Here is a 21,841-nt window from a genome sequence, read left to right as displayed (position 1 = left end):
ATCAAACGGAGAGTTGATCAAAAAATAACGAAGTGATACGATTGCGTCCGAAGTGACTTGCCTTCCGACCTGAAGATGCTGCAGCATTTTTGATACGCGTCCCTTTCGTGGAAACTCCCGCTACTACCGCAATACCAGCGCAACTTTGAAAAGCGAGCCACGAAAAAGTTGAATCAGGGCTGTAGCCTAACTTATTGACGCATCTAAGAACTCACAGTTGATTTTCATTGGATGATATCCTCCAGGAACAGACCTAGGTAGGCTTACGAGCTATCAACTTTGCTCCAGCCAGTATAACGAGTCGTCCATGTACAAATTTTGAAGCGCAGGGAGGAGAGAAAACCCCGAAAAAAATACAGTCTTTACCGACAGAAGCAAGAAGATTTAATGATACTCCGTATCGAATGGTATGGAAGTATTTCCTTTGTATTGTGGCGGTGAGTTGAGCAGATTTGGGGCTTGTATAACTACCTGGACAATGTTCCCTCCATGGCCAGGAGCAAAGAGCAAGGATAGAGAGCGACAATGGCAGTACTGTCAGATTTTATTTTTTTCACAAGTGAAAACAAGGCACCTCGTTATGGATCCTTTGAATGCAACTACCGACTCACTGCTCAAGCCATATACGGGACGCTACAGCTATTAAAGCAGTAAACAGGCGAGGCCCAGTGGCCCTATGTAATCGACATTACCACTAGCCAAGAGTATAAGCTCGCAAGCAGACCAAGCCATTTAGTCTAGATAATAATAAACAAATTTACTTCTACTGTAGCTAAGCACATTCCCTAATATTTCGACTACTTACCATTCGATCTGGCCAACTAGAGTTTGTGATACTCACATTACCATACTCCGTACCGTATTTCGACAGAGGCAGCCTTAACGGGCTAGAATAACTTTACATAAGACGGCCCGTCCCGCTGAGCCTCACTTTAATTCCAAAAGAGGGAAAGAACAGAAATCTTTGCGGTCACACCCCTCGTCATCTGCCGACCCCGCAGTTGCTGCAGAATCACGCCTTTTGTCCTTAATACATTTGGGTTTTTTTCATTCTTTAGAAAAAATAAGCATTAATCATGAGCGCGAAAAACCTCTCCCATCGGAGAACACATAATTTACTGTTGATTTCGAAGCTCCTCAGTTTGCGAGACACGGCATCTCCTCTCACCTTATTGCTGGACTCTTTAGAACAACCCGCGACCCCATTAATAAGAGAATATATCCGACGCGCAAAGGTAGCCTAGAATCTCTATATGAGTGCTTCGTCTATTCTTTCATTTTTGCTCTATAGCTGTCTCCAGTGCTAACACTCTGCTCTCACATATAGCTCTCCAAAGTTCATGTGACCTTTATCGCCTTCCAAACTCTCAAGCGACCAGATGGAGTTGGTGCTTTTGTTTCCGCCAGACGAAAACGCCCAGCAGATATTGCCAAGGAAGCCGTAGCAGCTTGTCCTACATCACATAGTGGTCCGTCTCAGTGCAAGATTGTACGTGCTTATATACTAACAGTCCGACGAACAGGGAGGAGACTAATCATCATCGACTCGATCAATCCGCTCCTAAACACACTCGGTTCCGAGGGAACTTTCCACCTACCGAGCTTTCTGAACTCCTTTCTCACACCCGGAATGGCCGAGACTTCGATATTAGTGACCTATCACCAGGATGTCCCCAATATTCAGAATCCAAGAGCATACACGCCCTCTGCGCTCTCAATTCTGACTTACCTTGCAACGACAATCATCACACTACACTCCTTCTCGCACATACTGGCCCACAAGGCTGCACGGGATAGAAGTTTAGCCGCGCCCAGCTTTGGACTCGAAGAGGAACAGGACGGCGTACTTATCGGCTACGCTGATAAAGCAGCCGGCGGTGTCGTGCTTGAGATGGAACATCGACGTAAGAGTGGCCGCGGCGTGCTGGAGTGGTACTATCTCCCTCCGGCATCGCAAACCCGGTCGCAACAAGCAAGGGAGATAGTGACGCTGCTCGACGACCATCCTCTCTATCGACCTCCTGTGGACCTTGATGAGGGAACTGAGCAGGACGAACCAGAATCGACTTTCGAATTACGCTTGACGGATCGACAGAGGCGTGAGAGAGAGGGTGTCGTCCTACCGTATTTCGATGCACAGAATGGTGACGGCCCCGGAGAAGGGGGAAGGATCCTCTACGATATGGGAGAGGAGGATGATTTCGATGAGGAGGAAGACGAGATGTAGAATATCAAAACAATACTACAAGGCTATCATGGCGGTCTAATGGGATTACCCACTACTAAAATCATCGCCTTCTGAAGCATGAGGGATATCTTGTTGATACCAACCCTTGAGTGGCATATTATGAATAGGTGCATTGTGTCCAGCACATGATCGAAGATATTAACTATGCGTACAGCCATACACTTGAGAAGGATAATCGGAGAAGAAGATAACGACGACGGCGACGACTAGAAGAAACGCCACCAAAGGAGAATGATCACTATTAGGCCAACTCCAGCAAATGGCCCGTACTAGAAAGACAGCATTAGTACTCTATGTCGGACTTTGAATGGGGAAAAAATCGCTCTCACCTGTTTGATCAATAGCTCCCAGTTGATGCGAACAGCGGCTCTCCTGTACTTCTTGCTGTCTTCTCGTAGTCTGCCCGACAATTCACCCATTCGCTCCAGACTGTCACCTCGGTATAAAAGATCCTCGATATTCTTCGTCATCACCTTGGTCACATCACGGAGTTCGTCATTCAGCTTGTCTAGATTTTGCGACGCGCGGCTGTCCTGATAAAGCTTCTTGGTGCGTTGGATGAACGTGTCGAACTCGACAAACGCATAGGGCCGCAAACTCGGTGAGAGGTATTGGGATGAGGAATATGTCGTTGTGAACTCGGTTGCGAGATCGGCAAGGTAAGTAAAGGCAAGCTTGCGAGGGTATGAGCGGTCACATATGCAGAGGAAGCAAATGTCGTCCTTAATTGTATAGCTGTCCAATAAAACAAACAAATCAACATGCGTCCTTTCAGGGTGAGATTTACTTTCACACCTACTGGAGGTTATATTGCCCAGATTCAATACTAGCTTGAGGGGCCGAATTGCGGTTCAGTCGTCTAAAGATCATCTTGGCCTGAGACTTGATTTCTGACAGCTCCGCTTCCGCCTATTGGAATAGCGCATCGGGACGCGTTAGCCTAGTCATACATAAAATAGAGGATCATGTTGAAAGCAAACATCTCTCACTAACACTCACCTGTTCATCGTCCACTGAAGCCGCCAGCATCAGGCCTGTCTCACAAACAACAATCAGCACCTGCCTGGCTTAGATCAACCACAGGCCTCGCACTTACCGTCCAGCCTGGCAATCTGCGTTGACTTAACCATCTCTAATATACCGCGAAAACCAGGCGTGCTCGAGAAGCGACAGAATCGCAGTCCACAGTCTCAGTTCGAGGTGTTCCCTGCAAGCTATTGTTGTCCAGTTCTCCCCGGAGTGGAAACATGGCCCGCAAGCGTAAGGCGGTCAACTACGGCAAAACTGGTCAGACAACGAGGTAAGTCGCGGTCGATTGAATAACTATGACCGATTTGACCGGTTGAGGGGTCGAGATCAGTGTCTAATAACCAAACAATGGTTCAGAGCTCGTACTACTCGTGCTGCTAACCTGGTAACCCCAAATGAAGCCGACACAATTAATACCGTGATGTCGTCGAACAACGGCGAGTTGGCCAGGTCCAGACCGAAGCCGAAGCGCAACCCGCCCAGATCCGCAGCCAGAAACCCCTGGGGGGAGAAAGTACTCCTGACAAGCAAGAAATCACGTCTTGTTGATCTTGACCTCGTGGTATGTTTTAATGCAGTTTGCTCCCCATTGAAAATCACTTTGGTACTTTCTGTGAGATTTCCTGCTAATGGTGCTACTAGAAGCTACTTGCCAGGCCCGAAGCATGGGAGTGTCTCGACGAAGACGAGAAGAAAGAGATCTTATCTCTCCTGCCGGAAAACGTTCATCCCGAACTGGGGCCTTCTGATGAGAAGATTGCGCCTTTATCGCAGTCATTTTTACGTTACTCGAACTACTGGCGAGACGGAATACGGCAGTTCCAGGTAGATCTGCAAAACGGCCGCTATGAGCCCGAATGGCTGCTCCAGGCCAGCGAAGCTATGGAAGAGAGGGCCCGCGGCGAGTTTGACAACTTTAAAGAGCGAGAGTTTGAAGAGTTCTGGGGCCAGAAGCAGAAAACGGAATATGCCACCATCGCTGGGGAGAGCTCCAAGGTAAAGCTGGAGACATTGATTGTAGAAGGTATCATTCAAATAGGCGATGTCTGGAAGTTTGACCGGGTTTTTGCAACAAAAGCCGGCAAAATACACGTTCAAAAAGAGGCCAGGGTATGAATATTTTCCATGACCCTTTGAAATCGGATCCCACTAACGCTATCCATAGATTGTGGGCATTGATAAGACGCTGCTGACCTTTGCGGTGCCGCCTGGTCAACGGATTTTCCTTCCATCTGAGCGAGATGTGGTAGTTCAGGATTCATCCCAGCCCAGCCAGCTCGACGAAAGCATTACATGTGAGGGAGAACAGAAGGAGATGGAAGTGCCTCCCCAACTTGATCCTCTACCCCGGGAGACGAGAAGGAATACGAGGTCCCGGTCCACGAAGATACCCGACAGAATCACTGTCGAAATTGATCCATCAAAGACTGGGAAAGAAGAACAGACTATACCCAGTTTGACCGAGTCGGCGCCGACCCCAGCTGCTGGTGTGCCGGATAATATTCTGACAGAGGCGAACGGACAGATGGACCTAGTCATTGTACCGAACATTAGAACGACTACCGCCATTATGACACAGATCGTTGGGATAGACGGTCGGATCAAGGATATACCCAATGGCAATGCGTGGAAGGAGTTCCGTTGTTACAGGCGGAACCAAGATATGGGCAGTCTTTTCGATGTGCGGGAGAAATGGTTTAAAAGAGGTCTATAACTTAGTTGCTGGTGAAGTGAGGTTGAATCGAGCCACAATACTGGTGTAATCAAATGTGTTAGTCAAAAGTCGGCTATCATCCCATATGAGATTAAGTTCCTTCTGGACGGACAAGTATGCCAGTATTAAAGGTTAATATAATGTAATTCGTCTACTAGACATACGATAGACGCTGAACTCTTATCTTATACCCTCGTTATATGCTATTCAAGGCTCCATCTTCCTTTGGCAATCTATACTGATCGGTATCAGCAGCAATATCGATAGCAAAGCTCGCCTGGATGAAATCCTCCAGCTCCTCGCTGACCGTCTTCAGCTTCTCCTTGACGCTCGCTACTCCTTCCTGGCCCACGATGTGACGGGATGGCGGGTTCTCATGCCCACCGATGGCTGTGATCGCGTAGACTGTCTCAGTGACTAGGGCCTCAAAGTGCGCAGGGCTGAGCGGAGGATACATGGACACAACCCTTGGCGCGGAAAAGGGCCCGGTTTCCCCGGGCCTGGCGGATTGAGTACTCTTTATCCCGTCCGTTGTTTCCATGTTGCCGTTGTTCTCTGTGTCCTCTGGCTGCCCGGCCGGAAGGCGAGGGATCAGACGATCGAGGATTCCGCGGAACAAAGGTGCCTGGTTGGCACCTATCGAATAAGCCGGTAGAATTGGAGGCACACTTGTCACCAGGTTGGTGAGAATGCCGATTTCGATGCTGCATTGTAGGATGCTAAGTTTGATATTAAAGGGGGCGATTTCGTAGGCAAGACTCTAGACCACAGATGTTAGACTCATTGTATCTTATGTTATGAGCGGCTTTTAGTCTCAGAGATAGCAGGAAACTCACATCACAGAATCCTTCGAGAGCCCAGCCCGCCGCGCAATACATCGAGAGCCCGGGAGTGCCGAGATGCGCCGCTGTGTATCTGTTAGATTCGAGTCATCTCCATGAGAATTTGCGGCATATCTTACTGATGCCAGAAAGAATCATAATATGGCCGGACTTTTGCCGCCTCATATGGGGCAGCACCGCTTTGACGATATTGAGAGGTCCGAAATAGTTGGTTTCGAATTGATCTCGCACTAGATTCATCGTCTGCTGGGAGGCAGCGAGCTCCTCCACGGTGCCAATGATGGCTATCGACCGTCAGCGGGCCTAATATCAGGAAATAATGACTACCATATCCTTACCTTGACTCGTGCAACAGAGAAGAATATCTACCCTGCCAAACGTAGCCACTGCTTCTGCCACTGCAGCTTGACATTCTCCCATCATCCTAGCGTTCCTGCGTCAGCGCCCGCAGCATATTAATCTACAACTACAGCGCAAAAAAAAAAAAGAAAGCAATCAATAAGGGCCCCCATAAACATAACAGAGGCTACATATCCGCACCTGGTATCCAGAGTCGCCGTCTTCAATCGTTCCGTCCATCCCTCTGCGCGGTGTTCCTCGACCTCGGCCAAGAAGACGTCGAATCCATCGCGGCGGCACTCATCCCGGGCAAAATCTGACGCCAGGAGACCAAGTAACACTGAGTCACCATGCGTAAGAATCTGCCGTGCGACTGAAATACCAATTGGCGAGTCGCCAGCCGTAATCACCCAGACTCGAGGCTCGATGTGGGGTGGGAATTGCGCGCGGAGGGATTCGAAGGAGAGATGGCTGTCCATAGTTCAACAGGGATCGGCGGTTTTCAAGAAGCTGCAACGTCCATCGTGAAATCGATTCCCCCGCACAGAAACGAAACGAGAGCCGACAATATCCTGACGCTTGTCGTGGTGCTGATGACTATCGACAACAGCCTGAGTCGATAATGTCATCGCGGGAAGGGGCACACGGACCACCCAGCGCTATCTGCCCTAAGGCGCCATCAGCCAGAACGTTTGGACCGGCCGCGCTGGCTTCTTCTTTCTCCCCCCTCTCCGCTGTCGTCGCTGCACCCTGTCTTTAGGATCGTGATGCCCGAGCAACAACAACGCCAAGACGAGCCGGAGCAACGCGTAAGTCTGCCCTGTCGATGTATTTTCCTGTTGTTTTTGGTTGGTTCGCTGACATGGGTGCCTCTAGTCCGGCTTTCGCTCCATCATTCAGGGTGTCGGTGTCTTCCTACTCATGCAATATGTGATGACCCAGTTCGTCAGTTCGAAGAACAGTGGTGGTTCAAAGGGCCAGTCTGATGATATAACATCTTTTGCCAACCGCCCGGCTCAGAGCGAGATCGCCGACTACAGCCAGGTCCCGGATATGATCAGCCCGATCTGGCCGGCTGACAGCGCTTTGGATATCAGCGTCTATGTGTCTCCTTCTATTGTGGTCCCTGGCTTCAAGGCGTACTCCGAGGATGCGCTGGTGCTCGAGGAGAAGAACTTCACCGTCGGCAATTATAGTGATACGAGAGAGATCTCGACCACGATCCAGGTCCCGAAGGAAGTCCAGCACAACGGAACGCTGTGGGCGCATTTTTATGTTGCCCTTACCGGCCACCAGTTAGATCCTCGTGCGGCAGACTACAGCACCGACAAAGCTGTTCATTTCTTCCGCCCATTGAACCAGTACCTTCCCAAAAAGAAGGTGAAGAAGTTGAAGAATCTCTTGTCGGACGATAAGGAGCCCGAAGAGGAGGAAGACAACACGCCTGACGTACAGGTGATGTCGTACTACCACTCGAATTTTTCCATTTCGTTGATCCCCAGCTTTGGTACTCAGAATTATCGCCAGATGCACCCAGCCGTCCGTCAGCATGTGCGGTTGGAGTCCACTGGTGCCCGGGATGCCAGCGGGAAGAATGGATGGTACTATCCGGTTGTCTTCCTGAACACTTTCTGGCAGTTGAGAAGCCATATGACCGAGCTGAATTCTACGGTTCAAACCCTGCCTCTGCATCTCACACTGAACAACTTGGCGAACTGGAAGTTCAACTTGATTGCAAGCGTTGACGAGGGTAATAAACAGAATGCTCGCCAAGCTGCATTTGGTGGCCCCTCGCCCGCTGGTGGTGATGGCAGCGAGTTTGAGATGGTCAAGGAAATCCTGCTGGACACGAACATCTGGCTGCTGGGCACAACAGGTGTTGTCAGCATCTTACACATGATCTTTGAGACTCTTGCCTTCAAAAATGACATTGTAAGTTCAATTGGTCGGAGTGCAGTCAGTTCTATTTTGATTTCCCAGCTCTAACCCTCGCAAGGCCCACTGGCGCAAGAAGAAGGATGTGGTCGGGACTTCTGTCCGCACCATCTTAGCCAATGTCTTCATGCAGGCCGTGATTTTCCTGTACCTGGTCGACAATAGCGATAACACTTCCTGGATGATTCTGGCCAGTCAAGGCTTCGGTATTGTCTTGGAAGCTTGGAAAGTCACGAAGACCGTCGATGTGCGCCTGAGGCCTCCGCCGGCTAATTCCATGCTCTCTTTCCTGCCGTATGTCATTGTTTTCGAAGACAAGCACAAACTCAGCGAGACGGAACAGAAAACCAAGGAATACGACGAGATTGCCTTCAAGTATCTCTATATCATTGCCATTCCTCTCTTGGGCGCCTACGCTGTCTATAGCTTGATCTACAACACTCACAAGTCCTGGTACTCCTACATCATCGAAACTCTGGTCGGCAGTGTCTACGCCTATGGGTTTCTCATGATGGTCCCTAGCTTGTATATCAACTACCGTTTGAAGGTAACTTACCTCCTCCTTGGTCTACCGTTTCAAGGATGCTAACTATCTATAGTCCGTCGCACATATGCCTGGCAAAGCACTCATGTACAAGTTCTTGAACACCTTCATCGATGACCTGTTTGCCTTCACTGTCAAAATGCCCTGGCTGCATCGGCTTGCCACCCTCAGAGACGACGTTATCTTCTTTATCTGGGTTTACCAGAGCTGGAAGTACAAGGTCGACTACAAGCGTGTCAACGAGTTTGGCCAGGGAGGCGAGAGTGATGAAGAAGGGGAAGAAGAAAAAGAAAAAGAGGCTGCCCCCACCGAAAAGAAAGCAGAAGCTTCGGTGCAAGCTTCAGGCAAGGACAGCTCCAAGCCCGCTCGGAAGAGAAAGTAATCTTGACATCGTATTCTCCTCCAAGTGAGGTCACTCCGATGCCAAGCTCTCTCCGAGCAATTGATTAACTGTCTAGCCTACTTCTAATTCTTCCTCTACAGTTCGCCACATGGCGCCTTTAAATAATATCCCTACAAACCCTTGTCATTTGAGAAATAGATATGCTTTATTTGCTATGTATTAGTATAGAGGATTAGTAATTGGCTGGCTACTGGGTTGGCTGCTCAGACATTATCTATTTAATTTATAGACTCTTATACATGAAGAGTAGCATTTTAGACTATTAATCAGAAGAAGATTCCACGGTAAATAAATCATTTCTTATTATTGAGTATTGATAGTGGAAGCAATAACCATCGCAATGTCTTGTTTGGTCTGTCCCGCGCGTCAAACCCAGAAGGGAACGCAACGCGACAAGCTGCCGCTCCGCAAACACGCCCAGAATGTTAGGCTTATACTAAAATTGCGATCCAACGCCTATTATGCCCTTTTAATATCCTATATTGACTGAAATGTCGTCTGATAGCAGCCCAGGTTTGTCAGATACAAGGTCGCATTCGTTAATCCTGTAATTGCTGATGGATTTGTAGAAGCCCCGGTGCGACCTACTGGCTTGCTCGATGCCCTCGCCCATCTAGAGACAGGTGAGCTACGGTGATCGCAAGGCAAGATAGCTAGATTATCGCAGCTGATTGTAAGCTTCTAGTTGCACATCTGCCCACCAAGCAGAGACGGATAGACGTCCGCTACTTAGCCAAGGTCATCGCTTCTGACGCGTATGAGGAGGGAATCTCCCCGGCGGCCCTGGAGCGTCTGGTAAACCTCATAACGGCACAGAATGAACTGGATCAAAGCACACTTACCATCCTAATCAAAAACTTATATCCGCAAGATAAAATCTCCACCCAAGTGGTGACCAAGGTGGTTTGCTGCCTCGGCCCTAGCAAGAACAAGCCCTCGGCGGCAACGCAAGCGCAGCTTTTGCGATGGTTGATCCTCACATACGATTACCTTGAAGACAGCACACATCTCTTGAAGCTGTATACAGTGCTCTTTAACTTTCTCGATATGATCAGCTTGCGGAAACCGTTGTGTCATTTACTTTCTCTGCTCACGAGACGCAAGCACGTAAAGCCATTTCGTATCCAGGCGCTTATGGAACTGCACCGGAATTCTGGCGGAGACGAGAAGGAGCTCCTTGGCTTGCTGCAGGTGTTCAAAAACTACTATCCTGAAATCATTATCGGAGAGTCGGGGCTATCACGACGGGCAGGAGCGTTTTTCAAGCACCCTGATCCGGAGTGGTCCAGCCATGTGAAATCTCTCCAGGATAGGCGACTGGAAAGAACGCTGGCAACTGGGGGAACTAGTTTTCAAGTTGTGCGTCGAGGCATAGTCAAGCGGAGCAAGGTGGAAATGATTGTTCCAGACGTGCAGACCTCTCGGGTATCGCAGAACCACACATCGCTGGAGGAGCTACGAAGCATCAGTGACTTTGTTGAGAAGCTGGACCAGATTGAGCCGCCTAACCAAATGGTCTCGGTTCTCGGAGACAATATGGCCCAGAAATACTTGCTGCTCCTGCAGCCAGAGATTGCGAATCGGCGACTGAATGATTGGCTGAATGCGTTCCTGGTGGACAGGTTGGAGCATACTCATGATGGTGATGAAAATGAGCCGGAGGCACTTACCTTTGTCTTGTCTCTTGCGGTAGAATATGCCCGGCATACCAAGGTACGCGAGTTTTGTGCGCGATGTAACTATACAACATTACGGCGCGACTAATGAAACGATTAGGAACTTCCTGCCTCGGTCTCTTCGTTTCTCACTAAATTTCTTCCTTTGTGGAACGGACGAGACCACCGTGATCAAATTCTCGGTCTTCTCGAGTATCTTCCGCATGAATCATTTGAAGTCATACACAGGGACTTTCTCAGGCCGGTAGAAGTCGCTATTCTGAAGACCAACCCGTTTGCAAAGACCACCCTACTTGACTACTACTCTACCTTGATACGACAGTGGGGGATTAAAGTCCGGGTCCAGTCTTCTCCCTCCGAGGAATCGAAGCCCCTGAGCCAACTAATTGCGCACGCAGAGCTCCTGGCTCTGTCTGTTCTCGAAATCCCCCCCCATGCAGGTAACGGGATGAGACCAGCCAGTCTATCGGTCATTGAATTCTATAGCTCTGTCTCTTCCCTGTTCTCTCATGCACACCTGAATGGAAGGATTCGAATCACGGTCCCCATGGCGCCGACAGTCTACACATTAGCATTTACACCCATCGCCTCACTCACTTCGATCCTGGGCTCAATACTCACAACCTACAAAACCTCTTTTGAGACTTCCCTGACCTCCGAGGTCCTTCAGGTCCCTAGCTCTTCCGAGTCATTGTATCCGACCGAGCTGGTGGGCCAGTTCAACGGCTATGTCATGGACATCTGCAACCTGGTGTGGCGGAACCGTGCTCTCAATGCCGAGGATCCAAATGCACTCGGTTGTCTGGTCCCAGCCTCAACCGTTGCTACGCTGACCCGATACATTCGCGACACCAACGAGGCCTCCAAAGAACGCAAACGAGAAGACGCCTTCCACTATAATCTCACTTCAGTGTTCTCTTTGAGTCACCACGCAGCGCTGTGTAACTTTTCTGCGGCCTGTATCGTAGATATCGAGAGGACAAACGGTCTCACCGACAGCCAGCCGAGACTGCAAAAACCCGTGACGCAAAAGGCATTGAGTGCATTGGAGAAAGAGGGCGGTATCAAACTCTCTTGGCAGGAATACAGACTGCGGATGCTCGAATGGCTGGACGGAGTGGGCAGTCAGGGGATTGGCGATCTCATGAGGAGTACGATGAAGGCTTTACGGAAAGAGTAGTGTGTCTATTTAGATCTAATATTTCGCTGTGATGTCTATGAAAGACGAAAAATATTTCAAGCCTTACGGCTGCGAGGAGAATCAAATATATATGCACCCAAACACCATACAGTATGAGCTGCACCCCCCCAATCGAACATCCAGTAAAGCCCAACGCTCATTTTTATCTTTTGTACAGGTAGTATACATCGCGCTTCGATATATCGGGTTAGAGATTGAGAGATGAGGTGTTGATGTAGATATCCTGGATGCTCGGGTCGTCACAGATCGCATTCAACGCGTCTTCGAGCTCTCTGGCCTGCTCCTCGTCCTCGACGGTGACCATAGTATCCTTGTTGGGGTCCCAGAAAATCTCCAATTCCTCAACGGTGAGACCCATCAATTTACAGAGGGTCTCGCCCACGCTCTTTGTCTCCGTCGGTTCTGTGTAGACGACGAGGCGACCGTCTCCGTCGGTCGTGAAGTCCGTTGCGCCTGCTTCGATTACCTGCTCGAGACAGGCGTCCAGATCCAGCCCGTCATTTTTCTCAAAGGTGATCTTGCCTTTCTTCTCGAACAGATACGTCGTAGGCGTGACGGTTCCTCCGGCATTCTTCACAAGAGCCCGTACATCCTGGAGAACCCTTCCCTTTTGGTCGGTTTGGCATTCAATGACCACAGCAACGCTCGCGGGTAAGATTGCTTCGATTGTGACAGGCTCCAGGGCCGCCCCTGATACACTTTTCCCTTGCCCTCGCGCCAGCGCTGCCTCGATCACACTCTTAGGGACTCCGGCTCGCTTTGCGTTGGAGAGAGCGAGCGTCAGACGGGGGTTGAACTTGGGATCCGGTCCCCACACTATATACAGCACGAATTGCGAGTCAGTCAAAGAACAAGAGCCTCGAGAAGAATAGAAACCCATCACAAGAGCACACCCACTCTGAGTCACGCTGGCTATCTCCTTGCTGAGCAGCTGGCGCTCTTTGCTCTTCGCCTTGTCGTTCTTGGCTTTATCATGTTTGATAGTTGACCACTTGCTGTGTCCCGATAACAGCACCGAGGAGCTGCTGAAGCCACGCCAGGAATCCCACGCCCATTTCTTCGCAGCTCCAGATGCTAGCAGCCGGTTTCTGCTCACAGTCGTCGCCATTGCTCTTTGCAAGGCCGCCTCTCTCTCTCCCCCGTCTTGCCTGCTTCGGCGACGATCATATCAGCTCGGGCCGAGTTTAATCCGCCTCCCCCCCAGACGGCCGGGCCTTGAGGACAACTGCCCGATTAGGTGATCGCGACAATCCCACCGCAAGTACCCTGCATACTCTTTTGTTTTGACGAATTCCCTTTCTTTTCGCGGTGTCGATAACGGTTGATGGATAGACCTGCCGGCGTTTCTCTAGGATTCAATGTCTTACCCTGCAATTGTTCCCAGCACCGCTCCGCCGTCCGACAGCGCTGCACGTGCGGAGCTCGACATCGCTAAGCTTCACGCGCTCCCCTCCGAACAGCAGGATCTCTACCTTCTCTCGTTTACGTCGGACCTGGTGCAATATGTGTCGAGTCTGGACCCGGCGCAGATCTCGGCGCAGCAGAAATTCCTGAAAAGCGAGCTCTTCAAGGTCATTACCCTGTCCTCGCCGACAACTACTCGAGTCCTCCGCAATAACCTGGGCCGATGTTTTGGGGCAATTTTTGGGAAGGGAGACCGGCTTATCCTCTATGATACAATTACAGAATTGCTGGCGGTCCTGAATTCTGGCAAGAGCGAGGCCGAGTTGAGGTCGAAATTCGCCGCGGCACATTGTTTGGGCGAGGTCTTCGCCGCCGCGGGGGAGAGTGCCTTTGCACAGTCGAGCAATGTGGCTTCGAGTCTGCTCAAGTTACTGAAACAGACCAGTAACCATGCGGGGTTCCGTGGTGTGGTCTTTGCCGCTCTCCGAAAGATCGTGGTCGGGGTTGGCCTTCCGGTGGACGAAGCGACGGCACGCGATGTCTGGAAACAAGCCCGGAATACTGCCACAGGCGACAAGTCGACCTTTGTACAGGTCAACGCCTGCCGATGTCTTGAACAGCTGGTGAAGATGACGCCGTATTTTGAGAACTCGAGCGACTTTGATCATTTGAAGACAGTCATTTGGAAGGTGATTGACAGTCCTGTCGCGCCTGTAAGACATGCGGCTGCTGCGTGTCTTGCTCAAGCGCTGGTCAAACTCCATGCCACTGAAATCCGAATTGACCCTGCTCCCAAGCCCAAGAAGCTGAAGAGAATGTCTAAGAAGCCAGCCCCTAGACCGGGGGATGACGAGGATGAGGCTGATGCATCGGAATCTTCCGCGCCAAAGAAGGCGGACTCACGTCTGTTCTTTCTACTCCCAGACCTTCTCCGGCAGCTGTCGACGCATTATTTGAGAAGTACCACCTCGAATCGCACAAGGGCTGGCATTGCGGTATGCTATAAGCTGATAATGCGAAATCTGGGAGACAAGATTGTGGAAGAACGTTATGGCCAGATTGCGACTCATTTCCTATTCGACCTGCTGAACCACCCGACAATTACATACAATCGCTTCCGCCTTCTCATGACAAGAAAGTTTGTTAAAAACATACTGGAGGAAGCAGTCGGTCAAGAGCTACTGCGTGAGAACACTCAAATCAACGCCGCCAGGTGGCTCATCAATGATGTCCTGAAGGACTACCCGCAGGTTTTATCAGAGCGTCGGGAACCCAGCAAGTATTCTCTTACTAGTGCTGTCAGTGCATTGTCATCCCTGATATCATCGTTGGGATCTGCCTTTGGTGTCCTTGCGGAAGCTTGTCGCGAAGCCCTACTTCAGGTCCTTGCCCACCCCAGTTATACTGTTCAAATCCACACTGCACAATGTCTCCGCAAATTTGTGTTAGCATGTCCGCATCAACTTCTCTCGTGTGTGACGATCTGCATGAACAGCCTAACTAGAGAGATCGGCCAGCTTGGCACACCTAGGCAGTCCCCGAGGCGTTGTCTTGGGTTCGCAAATGGGCTCTCGGCGATGCTCAGTACATCCCGTTTGCAGACGTTGTACGGCTCCGTTGATGTCTTTTCGCGCGTGTTCACTCAGGCTACCGGTCTCCTGAAGACAAGCAGTAGTGCCGAGCTGCGTGCCGCCAGCACGCAAATTCAAGTCGCATGGATTCTCATTGGAGGATTAATGCCCCTTGGACCCAGTTTCGTCAAGATTCACATCTCCCAGCTGATGCTTCTGTGGAAAAACGCGTTGCCAAAACATGTAGGAAAAGAGAATATTGCGAAGCGTGGGAGTCTGGAGATGAGTTTCTTGGCACATGTCAGGGAATGTGCCTTGAGCACTTTACTCGTTTTTCTCGAATTCAACAGCAAACTAATCACTGCTGATGGTGCGAAGCGGATTGCTACCATGCTTCAGCACACGGTGGAATTCCTCGATGAGCTGCCGCGGCAGAAATCATTGGAAGACATCTCTCAGCGTCTGTTCCCTTCTTTGCAGCTACATGATTTTTCCACCATGGTTCGACGTCGTGTCTTGCAATGTTTCGCGAAGTTACTACGGGTCCATCACCTCAGCCATGGCGATATCATTTCCCAGTCAAGTTTGCTGAGTTTGGCAACATCGTATTTTGCGGATCCAGATGCATCTCTGTCAAACCCACTTGAGAGCTCAATAGCCGGTGCAACTGCGCAATTCGAGAACCTCTGGGAGCTCTCGGATAATTCTGGCTTCGGCGTGACAGGCCTCGTTCGTGAGTATATAAGTGCCACTTTGTCTGGCAAGTTACAGAACGACAATGGTCCAGCGTGGTCTGCGGTCAATTCTGCAAATGACGTTATCGATGATGTTGTAAGTGGAAATCTAAAGCCGGTTGGTTTGTTGACAGGGGGCTAATTCTTTTTGGCAGTTGACCTTCCCAATCTGCCAGGCCAGTGAACATGATGCCGTTCTCTTGTACTGTTCAAGGGACGGGGATTCTCTGGTTGCCGAACCACCTGCTACTGGTGTTGTTAATGCTGCCATAGACCTGTTTTCTATTGCGATTCCTATACACGCTCCCAAAGTCCAGGAGGGCAGCGTTGAGCAGATTGCCATGTTCCTGTCATCTCAGACTCTTCAGCGGAACCCTGGTCGGAAGGCTGCCATGACTGTAAACATTGCAGTGGCATTGCTTCATTCATTGAAAGTCGCCACCAAAGAGACAGAGTCCGCTGCTGGAAACTTGAGTCCAGCAACTGATAAAATCTTGCAAGAGTTGTTTCAGGTAAGTCGGGGCATATCTTTCCTGGTTGATTTCGTCGGCCTAACTAACCCTACTGAAGACTTTTATCCTGGACGCCGATCCTGTCATACGTACGATCGGTGTTGAGGCTCTTGGTCGGCTTTGTGACAAAGCAGGTAACGCTCTCACAAACACTCAGATCAACTGGCTCGTCGATACCATTGTCGAAAACAGAAACCCGAACACGCGTGCTGGCTGCGCTGCTGCTCTGGGCTGTATCCACGCCCAGGTGGGTGGAATGGCAGCGGGTCTTCATTTGAAGACCATTGTCGGCGTGCTGATGTCTCTATGCAACGATCCTCATCCGGTCGTCCACTTCTGGGCTCTCGGAGGTCTAGAGAGGGTGGCCAATTCTGCCGGTCTGACGTTTTCGCCTTTCGTCTCCAGTTCGCTTGGAATGCTTGCACAACTGTACAATGCTGACTCCCATAACGAGGAGGCGGCTTCACTAGCAACATCCAACTTTGAAATGTCTTTTCTGACTCCGGTCGTTATAAGTCGCTGTATTGACTCCCTGATCAATGTCCTTGGCCCGGACTTGCAAGATATCACAAAGACGCGCAACCTTATTCTTACCCTACTCAGGCAGTTCCAGTTGGAGGAAAACCCCGCTTTGGTGACTGAGAGCTCTAAATGTCTGGATCATCTCTCGCTGTACGCACCGGCATATGTGGACTTTTCGGGCTATGTTAGACGCCTCCAGACTGAGCTTTCAGCCAGCAGTCTGTTAATGCGAGAAGTCGCCGTGCGGGGACTCAATAATCTCATGAAAAGGGATGCCCCATTGGTCATCAAAACCGCCACACCAAGCCTGGAGGATGAGATCTGGCTAGCGCTCGACGATGCTCCTGATACTGTGTCAATCAGAAGCATGATCCAGGATTGGTTGCAGCAAACAGCACTGACGGAGACTGGGCTCTGGATTCAGCGGTGCCAGAACGTTTTGAGCAAGACACGCACGAAGGTGGAGGATCTTCCGCCCGCATCCACAATTAAGACTGCCGCCCCAGAGTTACCGGATGATGAAGTTGCAGGATTTGCATCTGCTGTCGCTGGTGCAACGCAGGTAGACTCTGCAAACGAGGCTGTTGCTAGCCAAGAGCTACTCAAGTGGCAGACTCGTAACTTTTCAATGAGTTGTCTCAGTCAGTTACTCGCAACGGTGCAAGAGGCCATTTTGCCAGACCAAACAATCCCTGCAGAGCTTGCTCTTCAGCACAAAGTCGGCGATATTGTTCGAATGGCGTTTTCCGCATCCACTGCCAACGTCGTAGAACTTCGAGTTTGGGGTCTAAAGATCATTGACCAAGTCCTGAAGATGTTTGGAAAAACTCCTGATCCCGACTTTGCCGAAGCATCCCTTCTTGAGCAGTATCAGGCTCAGATCGGCTCGGCTCTCACCCCGGCATTCGCGGCAGATTCATCGCCAGAGCTGGCCTCCGAAGCAATCAATGTATCTGCTACCTTCATCGCAACAGGAATTGTTACAAATGTCGATCGGATGGGAAGAATTTTCAAACTTCTTGTTCTTGGACTAGAAAGCTTTGCTAGTGGGTGCTGAATCCGCCGGGTCTTTCGTCCTTCTTACTGATCTTTTTTTTTAGAAAACCCCGAAACGACGGAGATTGGAGACCTCAAGGGGCTCAACTCAAATGCCAGGGTAATGGTCCAAATGGCTCTCTTCTCTGCCTGGGCACGCTTGCAGATTGCAAGTGCCGAACAGGACTATTTGAACCAGGTGGTCCAGCCTTATCTTACCCGATTGACACCCCTGTGGCTCTCATCTCTGCAAGAATTTGCCCGCCTGCGTTTCGAGCCTGATATTTCAGGCAGCTTGGGCACTCCCCAGTCCGGTAGTCTCGATGAGGTGTACGCAGCACTCAACCGCGAGACCTTGTTAAAGGTGAGCCGGCAATAGTCCTTACTCATGCTCCCTTGGCTAAATCCAACTCTTTATACAGTTCTACCAAGATTCCTGGTTGAATCTCGTTAATGCGATTGCTGGTCTTGTCGAAAAGGATATTGACTTTGTATTCGATGCGCTCGATGGCAAGTCAGCGCTAGCAGAAGCCGAGAATGAAGACGGGGACGAAGCCAATTCTGAACTGACACCGGAAGGCAAGGGTCATGACATCAATTACCGCGATGAACCGGTTGCATTCTTCTTTGTCTTGTTCGGACTGGCCTTTGAGGCCCTTGTTGATCAGTCTACCTCTCCAACACAGCGTTTGGAGATTCTTCAAGCCCTCAAGAGGATTTTTAGGCCGGTGATATCTGGAAACGCTGTGTACCAGGATGCCATCTTCTCGGAGACCATGGACAGTCTCGATCGTCTAGTATTAACTGAAGGGACCCCCATTCAGAACGTGATCATCGAGATCGCTAGGAACTTGTCCCTGGATCATCCTTCTGCCAAGGGCAGTGAGGAACGCAGTGATCATCTATCAGATGATATTGAACAACTTTTCGAGCTCACGAGGAGTATTATTCTGGTTCTCGCCAGTCTGTTACCGAACCTTCGCGAAGCTACCCCCCTTGCTCGATTCAATGTCAGATCCGACGAGTCTCTTGCTCTCATCCGTCTCTCACTTTCTTCCTTGGTTGACGTTGCCTCGGTATTTCCTTCTATCATCCGTCATGATCTTCATGCGTGCATCTTCCATATCTTTACGACTATCCTTGCTACAGGAATATGCCAGGACGAGGTTGTCCCTCAGGCTCTTCCAGTCTTCAGACAATTTCTCAATAGTATCATCGCTGATCAGCAAGAGGCAAGCCCCGAAAATCTCCGGGTTATATCTCGGCAATTGCGGGGTTGTCTAACCCGTTTCCTCACTACCCTCACCATTGCCCAGCGCAGAGAGTCCGATTCTTCATTGCCTTGTGCGAAGAACACGCTCTTGGCGATCACGATTCTCCTAACTTCCGCCGGGCATCTTATTCCTCCGCAGGATCCTATCCTTCCCCGTATTTTCGCTGAACTTTTGGACTGCCTTCAGGATGTCGGTCTTGCAAATGTTGCTGCAGGCTGCCTTCGTTCGATTCTGCTCTCTCCAGGTCCCAGATCTCTCACCAGTGCGATGATTTCCAGGCATCTCATTCCCAGACTCATCGCATTCTTGGTCGGTTCTTTGACTGAATCAGGGGATGTCCCCAACGATCCGGAGAATTCCAGAACCGTCATCGCTCGCACGCTCGTCTCATGCGTGACAACGGGCACCTTCTCCCCCACCGAAGTACCAACAGCCATCATGCTTGTCGTATCCGCGCTCCTATCCCGTGCCAAGCGAGAAGGGTCGAGTATCTACCCCGAAACCGCTTCTCTGTTGCTAGAGTTAGCAAAGGCCGGCCAGCCGATCTTCCGCGCCCTTGTGGCATCCATGAATCCAGAGCAAAAGGCTCTCCTTGAGGAGATTCTGAGGAGCGCCGAAATTGGATCTAGCGCAGGCAAAGCGAGCAGACAGGATGCGCAGGGTGATCAGAAGGCCATGCCAGCAATCACTTTGCGGATGGACTTTTAGGGCTGCATCCTTATATATAATTAGACATATAAATGAATAATCTAAGAATAAATGAGTTATGACTTATAGTGTTTATTGTTATTGCCTGTATCTAAGAGAAAGAATTCATATAATGGTTTTGGAGAAGATGCTCCTGATATTATACTAGAGTAAATTAAGTGCTTCAGATACTGTCTGAACCTGGGAAACCTAGTAGTTAATTGAGAATATATTCTTAGCGTGGTTAAGCTATGAGAAACATGAAAAAGAACCATTCAAAAAGATGAAACCATGTAGAATTAATCTATTGACACGTCCAGTGTATGAAAAGGGTATCTAGGACAGTGTATGTGGATCAGGGACACAACAGAGACAATAAATAGACAAAGGAGAATGGAATACACGTCTATGGCCAGTAACACCGTATGAAAAAAAAAAAAAAAAAGTCAAGGCATATTACTCTAGCACAGCCTTGGAAGACATAAATATAAGAAAGGCAAGGAAGGAAGACGGGGATCGATATAGTGGATGATCTTCATCCCAACGATTCGCTGACAATAGCTTCGGGAATAATAACATCATGGAAGGGTACTTCAGGCTGAACCGGATGGGCTTCTCGAGGCCGGGACTCTGCGATTTCTTTGGCGGCGGCGGCTTCTTTGGCTTTATGTGACTCGGCAGCCATGCGGTAGGAGTAATATCTTAAGAAGCAGATGATCATGACTACAGAATTAGTCTTATTTCAAAGATTCCAAGAAAAGAGTAAGGGGAAGTTTTACTTACACGCACTAATGCCCACGGCGAGGGCGGCTCGGCGCGTCAAAACCCACCGAAGAGATTCGATTTCACTTTTACCGTCGCTGTTGAGGGAGACCGTGATCTTATAGTTGATCTCTTGAACGGAGGTGTCGATGCTGCGCTGCAGCTCGCGCGTGGCCATCTTGTGGTCATTGAACATCCCCTTGATGTCGTCCTTCATCCCGGCGAGTTCCTGGTTCAGGCGCTGGGAGAGGATGTCGGCCTCGTGCTCCAGGTGCGTGCGCGAGGCGCGCTGCTGCTGGACCTCCGAGTTCCGAGCCGTCTGGAGGGAGGACTGGAGCTCCGAGCAGGCGGCCTTGAACAGATACGACTCGTTCTCGACGTCTGACTTGGATGTCAGAGACTGTCGCGCGAGGTCCAGGTTGCTTTGTAGAATATTCCGGATAGCCTTCATGATTGTCACGGATTGGTCCTGTGAGAATCCACCGTTGGAGAGGTCGCGCACAAGGGTCCATGTATCGAAATGGTGAACGTAGGGCGAAGGAGACAGGTGTGGAGGCTTTTGCGAGTCGGCAGGAGGGACTCCCGACGGCGTCATATACGTCGCCGGCTCGGGCATATGCAGCACATCCTCTAAGGGGTTCTTCTCATTCAGGTTCGGCGGTGGGTGTGCTTGTTGTTCCGCTCGGTCTTCATAATAGAACTGCGCGGGGGTAAAGTCCACGGCTGCGGCCTCGGCAGGTTCGGTCTCCTCCAACAATTCATCCGCTTCAGCAAGGCTGTCACTGCTCTGCGTGTGACTCGAGGCCGTTTCGCTAGTTGGCTTCTCCAACGGTGACATCTCTGTCACCGGTCGAGATTCTTCAGACGATGTCGCCGCGCTGCTCTGAGGTTTTTCGGGACTGCTGGTGTCCTTCTGTGCTGCACCTGGCAAGTGGCCAGACTCCTCCTTTGGGCGCGCCGGCGGAGGGAGATTCGACTCCCCTGCGGCTGGTCCATACCGTCGATGAAACGTCTGCTGCCCGCATGGCCTGCTGGTGTGGAAGCCGGTCCTCGGTGTGGTGGCAGTCGGTCGGAAGGGTTTCGGCTTCGGTCTCGGCTTGCAGGAGCGGACTGCCCGTATCAGACTTGGATACAGGAATGGGAGCCTGGGAGCCGCCATGGTGAAGGTTAAGGAGCGAATGTGACAGACAGTCGGGGAGTGAGAGATGGACAACGAGGTTGGTTCATCTTCGCGTTGATGGAGAACACTTGGGATTTCCCGCGGCGAAGCGACCCTGAGTCCGGAAACGTGACGTTGTCCGTGGCGATCCCCCGCGATCATTCGTCAACAGCGCCGATGACTCAGTCAGAGAAATAATAACTCCTGGTATAGATCTTCACCATTGAATATGTCCTACATAGCATATAGT

General features: G+C 50.4%; 9 protein-coding genes across 9 annotated transcripts; 5 read left to right on the top strand and 4 right to left on the bottom strand.

Moving 5' to 3' along the window:
• Positions 1 to 994: 994 nt before the first annotated feature.
• On the top strand, positions 995 to 2,359 carry ASPZODRAFT_122945 (hypothetical protein). Its single transcript, XM_022721336.1, has 3 exons — positions 995 to 1,235; positions 1,328 to 1,469; positions 1,524 to 2,359. Exons 1-3 carry the CDS (start codon positions 1,077 to 1,079, stop codon positions 2,225 to 2,227), a joined length of 1,005 nt encoding a protein of 334 aa, XP_022578337.1. The 5' UTR covers positions 995 to 1,076; the 3' UTR covers positions 2,228 to 2,359.
• ASPZODRAFT_135853 (hypothetical protein) lies at positions 2,308 to 3,277 on the bottom strand (the record flags this gene model as incomplete). The annotated part of the gene is made up of 4 exons (XM_022723923.1): positions 2,308 to 2,517; positions 2,578 to 2,983; positions 3,048 to 3,157; positions 3,248 to 3,277. 4 exons carry the CDS (start codon positions 3,275 to 3,277, stop codon positions 2,455 to 2,457), a joined length of 609 nt encoding a protein of 202 aa, XP_022578336.1. The 3' UTR covers positions 2,308 to 2,454.
• A 421-nt stretch (positions 3,278 to 3,698) lies between these two features.
• On the top strand, positions 3,699 to 4,991 carry ASPZODRAFT_73446 (hypothetical protein; the record flags this gene model as incomplete). Its single annotated transcript, XM_022729889.1, has 3 exons — positions 3,699 to 3,839; positions 3,920 to 4,387; positions 4,443 to 4,991. 3 exons carry the CDS (start codon positions 3,699 to 3,701, stop codon positions 4,989 to 4,991), a joined length of 1,158 nt encoding a protein of 385 aa, XP_022578335.1.
• A 118-nt stretch (positions 4,992 to 5,109) lies between these two features.
• Positions 5,110 to 6,771, bottom strand: ASPZODRAFT_135850 (hypothetical protein). Its single transcript, XM_022723922.1, has 5 exons — positions 6,374 to 6,771; positions 6,172 to 6,257; positions 5,953 to 6,117; positions 5,828 to 5,898; positions 5,110 to 5,751 (listed from the first exon to the last, which is right to left on the bottom strand). The coding sequence occupies exons 1-5, from the start codon at positions 6,649 to 6,651 to the stop codon at positions 5,188 to 5,190; spliced, it is 1,164 nt and encodes a 387-aa protein (XP_022578334.1). The 5' UTR covers positions 6,652 to 6,771; the 3' UTR covers positions 5,110 to 5,187.
• Positions 6,772 to 6,883: 112 nt separating this feature from the next.
• ASPZODRAFT_135848 (hypothetical protein) lies at positions 6,884 to 9,299 on the top strand. Its single transcript, XM_022723921.1, has 4 exons — positions 6,884 to 6,981; positions 7,049 to 8,104; positions 8,169 to 8,654; positions 8,707 to 9,299. The coding sequence occupies exons 1-4, from the start codon at positions 6,940 to 6,942 to the stop codon at positions 9,031 to 9,033; spliced, it is 1,911 nt and encodes a 636-aa protein (XP_022578333.1). The 5' UTR covers positions 6,884 to 6,939; the 3' UTR covers positions 9,034 to 9,299.
• A 246-nt stretch (positions 9,300 to 9,545) lies between these two features.
• ASPZODRAFT_145761 (hypothetical protein) lies at positions 9,546 to 11,910 on the top strand (the record flags this gene model as incomplete). Its single annotated transcript, XM_022725105.1, has 4 exons — positions 9,546 to 9,567; positions 9,624 to 9,677; positions 9,740 to 10,767; positions 10,831 to 11,910. The coding sequence occupies 4 exons, from the start codon at positions 9,546 to 9,548 to the stop codon at positions 11,908 to 11,910; spliced, it is 2,184 nt and encodes a 727-aa protein (XP_022578332.1).
• A 104-nt stretch (positions 11,911 to 12,014) lies between these two features.
• Positions 12,015 to 13,164, bottom strand: ASPZODRAFT_875109 (hypothetical protein). The gene is made up of 3 exons (XM_022730303.1): positions 13,014 to 13,164; positions 12,829 to 12,956; positions 12,015 to 12,747 (listed from the first exon to the last, which is right to left on the bottom strand). The coding sequence occupies exons 1-3, from the start codon at positions 13,037 to 13,039 to the stop codon at positions 12,119 to 12,121; spliced, it is 783 nt and encodes a 260-aa protein (XP_022578331.1). The 5' UTR covers positions 13,040 to 13,164; the 3' UTR covers positions 12,015 to 12,118.
• Positions 13,165 to 13,289: 125 nt separating this feature from the next.
• ASPZODRAFT_19122 (hypothetical protein) lies at positions 13,290 to 19,691 on the top strand (the record flags this gene model as incomplete). The annotated part of the gene is made up of 5 exons (XM_022727336.1): positions 13,290 to 15,737; positions 15,796 to 16,152; positions 16,211 to 17,720; positions 17,775 to 18,073; positions 18,132 to 19,691. The coding sequence occupies 5 exons, from the start codon at positions 13,290 to 13,292 to the stop codon at positions 19,689 to 19,691; spliced, it is 6,174 nt and encodes a 2,057-aa protein (XP_022578330.1).
• A 406-nt stretch (positions 19,692 to 20,097) lies between these two features.
• Positions 20,098 to 21,817, bottom strand: ASPZODRAFT_135845 (hypothetical protein). Its single transcript, XM_022723920.1, has 2 exons — positions 20,454 to 21,817; positions 20,098 to 20,393 (listed from the first exon to the last, which is right to left on the bottom strand). Exons 1-2 carry the CDS (start codon positions 21,589 to 21,591, stop codon positions 20,206 to 20,208), a joined length of 1,326 nt encoding a protein of 441 aa, XP_022578329.1. The 5' UTR covers positions 21,592 to 21,817; the 3' UTR covers positions 20,098 to 20,205.
• Between the last annotated feature and the right edge of the window lie 24 nt (positions 21,818 to 21,841).

The sequence above is a fragment of the Penicilliopsis zonata genome, assembly GCF_001890105.1.
Source record: "Penicilliopsis zonata CBS 506.65 unplaced genomic scaffold ASPZOscaffold_17, whole genome shotgun sequence".
In the NCBI taxonomy this organism is placed as follows: domain Eukaryota; kingdom Fungi; phylum Ascomycota; class Eurotiomycetes; order Eurotiales; family Aspergillaceae; genus Penicilliopsis; species Penicilliopsis zonata.
Note: the sequence above shows the minus strand (reverse complement) of the source record. Positions and strands in the feature narration are given on the sequence as shown.

Bases quoted from the DNA above. Each gene is read 5' to 3' on its own strand.
- ASPZODRAFT_135850 (XM_022723922.1), bottom strand. From the start codon at position 6,651: ATGGACAGCCATCTCTCCTTCGAATCCCTCCGCGCGCAATTCCCACCC. The intron at 5,899-5,952 runs GTAAGATATGCC...ACAGATACACAG, and splicing joins TATGATTCTTTCTGGCATCA to CGGCGCATCTCGGCACTCCC. The intron at 5,752-5,827 runs GTGAGTTTCCTG...TCTGTGGTCTAG, and splicing joins CTCTCGAAGGATTCTGTGAT to AGTCTTGCCTACGAAATCGC.
- ASPZODRAFT_122945 (XM_022721336.1), top strand. From the start codon at position 1,077: ATGAGCGCGAAAAACCTCTCCCATCGGAGAACACATAATTTACTGTTG. The intron at 1,236-1,327 runs GTAGCCTAGAAT...TCTCACATATAG, and splicing joins AATATATCCGACGCGCAAAG to CTCTCCAAAGTTCATGTGAC. The intron at 1,470-1,523 runs GTCCGTCTCAGT...TCCGACGAACAG, and splicing joins TTGTCCTACATCACATAGTG to GGAGGAGACTAATCATCATC.
- ASPZODRAFT_875109 (XM_022730303.1), bottom strand. From the start codon at position 13,039: ATGGCGACGACTGTGAGCAGAAACCG. The intron at 12,957-13,013 runs GCTGCTAGCATC...GCGTGGCTTCAG, and splicing joins ACGACTGTGAGCAGAAACCG to CAGCTCCTCGGTGCTGTTAT. The intron at 12,748-12,828 runs GTGGGTGTGCTC...TGCTGTATATAG, and splicing joins GATAGCCAGCGTGACTCAGA to TGTGGGGACCGGATCCCAAG.
- ASPZODRAFT_135848 (XM_022723921.1), top strand. From the start codon at position 6,940: ATGCCCGAGCAACAACAACGCCAAGACGAGCCGGAGCAACGC. The intron at 8,105-8,168 runs GTAAGTTCAATT...AACCCTCGCAAG, and splicing joins TTGCCTTCAAAAATGACATT to GCCCACTGGCGCAAGAAGAA. The intron at 8,655-8,706 runs GTAACTTACCTC...AACTATCTATAG, and splicing joins ATATCAACTACCGTTTGAAG to TCCGTCGCACATATGCCTGG.
- ASPZODRAFT_135845 (XM_022723920.1), bottom strand. From the start codon at position 21,591: ATGGCGGCTCCCAGGCTCCCATTCCTGTATCCAAGTCTGATACGGGCA. The intron at 20,394-20,453 runs GTAAGTAAAACT...CTAATTCTGTAG, and splicing joins CGCCGTGGGCATTAGTGCGT to TCATGATCATCTGCTTCTTA.